The 5,728-nt window shown below is 40.3% G+C and overlaps 1 protein-coding gene across 1 annotated transcript; it reads right to left on the bottom strand.

The window, feature by feature from the left end:
- Positions 1-3,538: 3,538 nt before the first annotated feature.
- On the bottom strand, positions 3,539-4,314 carry LOC118881395 (S-phase kinase-associated protein 1-like). Its single transcript, XM_036826292.1, has one exon. The coding sequence runs from the start codon at positions 4,222-4,224 to the stop codon at positions 3,733-3,735; it is 492 nt and encodes a 163-aa protein (XP_036682187.1). The 5' UTR covers positions 4,225-4,314; the 3' UTR covers positions 3,539-3,732.
- Positions 4,315-5,728: the final 1,414 nt, after the last annotated feature.

Below are 5,728 nucleotides of genomic sequence, written 5' to 3'. Positions count from 1 at the left end.
CATGTATATGTAGTAAAATCACAAATATTAAGTGTACAATTCAAACTTATATGTGTGTATGTACAGATTTTTGTGTAACCAGATCAACATATAGAACATTTCCCATGCCTCAGAAGGCTCCCTCATGAGGGAGGCTCCCCTCCCAGCTAATTCTTCCTGCTCTAGGGTAACCAGTATTCTTATCTCTATCACCTTATGTTTGTTTTGCCTGTTCTTAAACATTAAAAAAAGTACCCTTCTCATGATGGCTACTCTTTTTTGTCTGGCTTCTGTCACTCATTGTTATGTTTGTGCAATTCATCTATGCTTTTGCCTGTGGTAATGGTTTGTTCTTTTTATTGCTATATGTATAAACATAGCATAATTAATTTTATTAATTCTCCTATTGATAACATTGGGGTTGTTCCCTTACTTCTCTTGGTATATTGCTTCATTTCATCTATATGTATTTCTAAAAGTATCATTTGCATGTTTACAACTGAGGGAACAGAAGCTCAGAGAAGTTAGGTGACTTGCCTGAGGTCACACAGCAAATAAGCAGCAAAATCAGGTTGACTCCACATCCTGAGCTCTACACCTCAACTGCAGAGGAGTGGGAGAAAGCTCTTCCTCTTTCCACTCTCTGGGACTGAGATGGCCCTGGGTGTCCAAAAGACCCAGGTGGCCTGACCATCCCTGGAAGCAGCAGGATTGTATGCAGCCTGCTGGCTGGGAACTCTGTGCTTGTGACATGAGCCCATTCTGACCCTCGTAGGCAGCAGTCACAAATACCAGACAACTTTCATGACCACTGTGCTGCACAGTGTCTGGAAGGCTCAGGGATCAGGGCTAAGTCTCTGTCCCTCTCCAGCCTCAGGCCAGGCTGAGTGAGGTGTGGAGCCACCAGATAGGCAGGCCCAGGCTGGCAGCCCTGATGGATGGCCCTGGGCTGGCTCCCAGCCACACTTGTCCACACCCTACCTTAGTAGTTTGTCCTTGTCTGTGTACACTCTGTGATGAGACTTACTCATATTTTTCTTTAAATCAACCCACTTTTAAAAAAACTTAATGATTTTAGTTAAGTTCTTTAAAAATTTTTTAATTTAAAAATTTAAAAAATTTTCAAATAGCTAATATAGGTATCTGACACATTATTTAAAAAGTATGAAAATGTTTTCCTCTTACTTTGTCCTCCAGCCACTCAATTTCTTTAAGAGATATACAATCTTATTCTCTTCCTTTGTGTCATCCAGAGATGTGCTATGCATATACAAGCGAATGAATATGTAATCTGTTCATTTTTATTTTTGACCAAATGCTTAGACCTTATTTCCTAAATAAATTGGAGATGGTTTCATATCAGTACACGTAGATCTGCCTTGCTCTTTTTTTTTTTTTTTTAAAGCTGGCATAGTTTTCTAGTACCATAATTTATCTTATCCCCTACTGATGGACTTTGTCCTTATTTCCAATCTTTTCCTATTACAAACAATGTTATGATGGATCACATGTTCATCTGCTATTTTGCTCATTGCCTATTTATCTAAAGGATAAATTCTTAGAAATGGAACTGCTGGAACAACTGACATATGTGTTTTATAAAACAACTTTATAAAAAGTATAATTGACATACCAAAAATCTACAATTCAATGATTTGTAGTAAATTTATTGAGTTTTTCAATCATTATCATAAACAATTTTTAGAACATTTTCATCACTCTAATAAGACCCCTCATGGTCATTTACATGGGTTAATTCCCATTCCTACCTCCTGTTCCAGGCAACCACTCATCTACCTTCTGTTTCTATAAATTTGCCTTTTCTGGACCTTTCAAATACATGGAATTAAATATACAATATGTGACATTTTGTGTCTGGATTCTTTCCTTTAGCTTAATGGTTTTCAGGTTCATTCATGACATAGGTTGTATCAATAGCTCATTCCTTTTTATTACTGAACAGTATTCCATTGTATGGATATGGCACGTTTTTAAAATTCATTCATCAATTGATTGACATTTAATTTTCTTCCCCCCACTTTTTCGGCTATTATGAATAATGCTGCTGTGAACAGTCACATGCAAGTCATTGGCATTCATTTTTTTCATTTTTCTTGGGCAGATACATAGAAGTGGAATTGTTGGGTCATATATGTAGAAGTGGAATTGTTGGGCCATATGATAAATTTATGCTTAGCTTTTTAAGAAACCAACAGACTGTTTTCCAAAGTGGCTGTACCATTTTACACTTCTACCAGCAAAGTATGAGACTTCCTGTTTCTCCACATTCTTGCCAACTTTGTTATTGTCTTTTTTTTTTTTTTTTTTAATAACCACTCTAGTGGGTATAAAATGGCATCTTATTTTGTTTTTCACTAATGGCTAATGATGTCGGGCATCTTTTCATGTGCTTATTCCTGTACTTTCTTTAGTGAAATGTGTTCATATCTATTGCCCCTTTTTATTTTTTAATTAAAAAAAATTTTTTTAAATTTATTTATTTATTTATTTATTTTCGCCTGTGTTGGGTCTTTGTTGCTGCACGGGGGCTTTCTCTAGTCGGTGAGCAGGGGCTACTCTTCATTGTGGTGCACAGGCTTCTGTTTGTGGTGGCTTCTCTTGTTGTGGAGCATGGGCTCTAGGCACACGGGATTCAGTAGTTGTGGCCCGCAGGCTCAGTAGTTGTGGCTCACCGGCTCTAGAGCGCAGGCTCAGCAACTGTGGCGCACGGGCTTAGTTGCTCCATAGCATGTGGGATCTTCCCGGACCAGGGTTCAAACCCATGTCCCCTGCATTGGCAGGCAGATTCTTAAGCAATGCGCCACCAGGGAAGTCCCTATTGCCCCCTTTTTAAATGGGGTTGTTTGTCTTCTTATTATCAAGTTTTAAGAGATTTTTGTATGGAGGGTGTTGGGAGAGGGATGCATTGGGAGTTGGGGATTAGCAGATGCAAACTATTATATAGAGAATGGATAAACAAGCTTCCACTGTATAGCACAGGGAACTATATTTAATACCCTGTGATAAACCATAATAGAAAATAATATGAAAAGGAATGCATATACATATATATGTATAACTGAATCACTTTGCTGTACAGGAGAAGTTAATGCAACATTGTAAATCAACTATACTTCAATAAAATAAAATTTTTAAAAATCACCATACCAAATTCTACCAAAATAGTTACATATGAAATAATATGATGTCTGGCATTTGCTTCAAAAGAAGCCATCGGCAGTGGTAATAGATGAAAGCTATTGTTAATGAGTTGCTATTTGAAGCTGGAAATTCATTATACTATTTTCTTTTATATATCTTTGAAACTTTTCATAATGAAAAGTTTTTGTTGTTGTTGTTGTTTTCTATTTCAGAAAAATTTTTGCAAGTTGTTTTATTTACAATGCCAACTTTTAAAAGTCACTAAACTAAAGTTAACTGGACAATAAACTAGGCAGAAATTGCTTTACAGAAAGAGGGAAAGCCCAAAATGCCACTTTCTATAGAGAAGCCACAGTTCAATTTTATTCAGCGCAAAGGAAAAAGAACTTTTGATCATATTAGAAGAAACTGAGCCATAAGTTTGGAATCTGTACTGAAACTACACATGCAATGAGGACAACATTCTGCTAATACAACTGATTTGCTGTTGCATTTGTGGACTGTTTTTCTAATATTAACAATTATAAACAAAGCAGTGCAACTAGTATTTGGAACAATCCTTAACAGTGTTACAGCATCAGACACAAAGTTTCACTTCTCCTCACACCACTGGTTCTCTTTGCGTACCTGGGCTTCCTCTTCTTCAGTAAAATCATTTTTGACATTGAATGTCTTTCGAATCTCCTCAGGAATTTTCCCCTTGATCATATTGGCAACAGTCTTGCAGGTAACATCAAGCAAACCTTTGATGTCTAAGTAGTTTCCTGCCAGTATAAGCTCAAAAAGTGTTCCTTGGTCAACTTTCAGGGATTCTTGATCCCAAACAGGAATATCATCTGTTCCATTTTCTTTGCTCTCATCATCCTCGGGAGGAGGAGGATCATCCTTGTGGTGGGTGCACCACTGAATGACCTTTTTTAATATTGCTGCATTAACATTTGGCAAGGGGACTGGATCATCATCTCCTTCATCATCCATTCCCAAATCTTCCAACATGGTCTTAATAGTCACAGATTGTTTCGCTATTTCAACATCAACTTCAAATATCTCTCCATCACAGCTCTGCAACTTAATTGAAGGCATGGTGTTAGGATTCAAGGAGATGGCGGGCCAGAGGCTGATGAGAGCAGGGCGGCATCTGCAAAAAGAAAAACAGAAAAGCGGAGAACAAGGCCAACACCTGTTTTGGTTTTTTTTTAATTAATTAATTTATTTGTTTTTATTTTTGGCTGTGTTTGGTCTTCGTTGCTGTGCGCGGGCTTTCTCTAGTTGCAGCGAGCGGGGGCTGCTCTGCATTGCAGTGCGCGGGCTTCTCATTGTCATGGCTTCTCTTGTTGCAGAGCACAGGCTCTAGGCACGTGGGCTTCAGTAGTTGTGGCATGTGGGCCCAATAGTTGTGGCCGGGCTTCAGTAGTTCTGGCACATGGGCCCAATAGTTGTGGCTTGCGGGCTCAATAGTTGTGGCTCGCGGGTTCTAGAGCGCAGGCTCAGTAGTTGTGGTGCACGGGCTTATTTGCTCCGTCGCATGTATGTGGGATTTTCCGGGACCAGGGTCAAACCTGTGTCGGCTGCATTGGCAGGTGGATTCTTAACCACTGCGCCACCAGGGAGGCCCTGGTTTTTGTTTTTTTTTTATGGCCACTTTTGGTACCACCTAAAATCATTTTGTGTGCATCATCAGTGCACAACCCCTTGGAAGATACTGGCTTAAAGGATAAGAGTGAGGGCTCTAAAGTCAGGCTGACCAAATTTGAATCCCGCTCCACCAGTTACTAGTTGATCTCAGGCAAGTCCTCAAACCTCTCTGGCACACAGCTGCCTCGTGTGAAAAATCAAGCACTAATTTTAACTGAACACTTACTATGGTCCTGTGCTGTGTTCACGCTCTCTCATTTTATCCTCGCCACAACCCTAAGAGTTTAGTCCTGTTTCACAGTTGAGGAAGCAGCCTGAACACACGTGACTGAAGCATTTGACCTTTCAGGACCTGCCCCTCCTCCCTCCAAGTTTAGAAGGTCCTCCAGGACCGAAAACAAAGTCACATGTTCCTATATCTCTAATTGCAGCCTTTACCGCCTCTGAAGTTTACATGAGTCAAGGCTGAGTTCTGAGATTCCCTGGAGTGTTTCTGGTCTGATGACACCTTTCCATCTTGCATAATGTGACTTAGATGCTTGTCACTTTTTTTTTTTTTGGCTGTGTTGGGTCTTCGTTTCTGTGCAAGGGCTTTCTCTAGTTGCGGCAAGCGGGGGCCACTCTTCATCGCGGTGGGCGGGCCTCTCACTATCGCGGCCTCTCTTGTTGGGAGCACAGGCTCCAGACGCGCAGGCTCAGTAGTTGTGGCTCACTGGCCTAGTTGCTCCGCGGCATGTGGGATCTTCCCAGACTAGGGATCGAACTCGTGTCCCCTGCATTGGCAGGCAGATTCTCAACCACTGCGCCACCAGGGAAGCCCAGATGCTTGCCTCTTGATTCCATTTTTGCTTGAGGACCTTGCAGGCATGACTTTTTCTTTTAAATTTTTTTTAAAGACAGGTATATTTCAGTTTAGGATAGACATTTCCAGTGAGAACTGTGGGCAAGAAAT

This window comes from Balaenoptera musculus, chromosome 15 (assembly GCF_009873245.2).
Source record: "Balaenoptera musculus isolate JJ_BM4_2016_0621 chromosome 15, mBalMus1.pri.v3, whole genome shotgun sequence".
NCBI classification, from domain to species: Eukaryota; Metazoa; Chordata; class Mammalia; order Artiodactyla; family Balaenopteridae; genus Balaenoptera; species Balaenoptera musculus.
The sequence above is the reverse complement of the archived record's forward strand: the minus strand, read 5'-3'. Positions and strand labels throughout refer to the sequence as shown.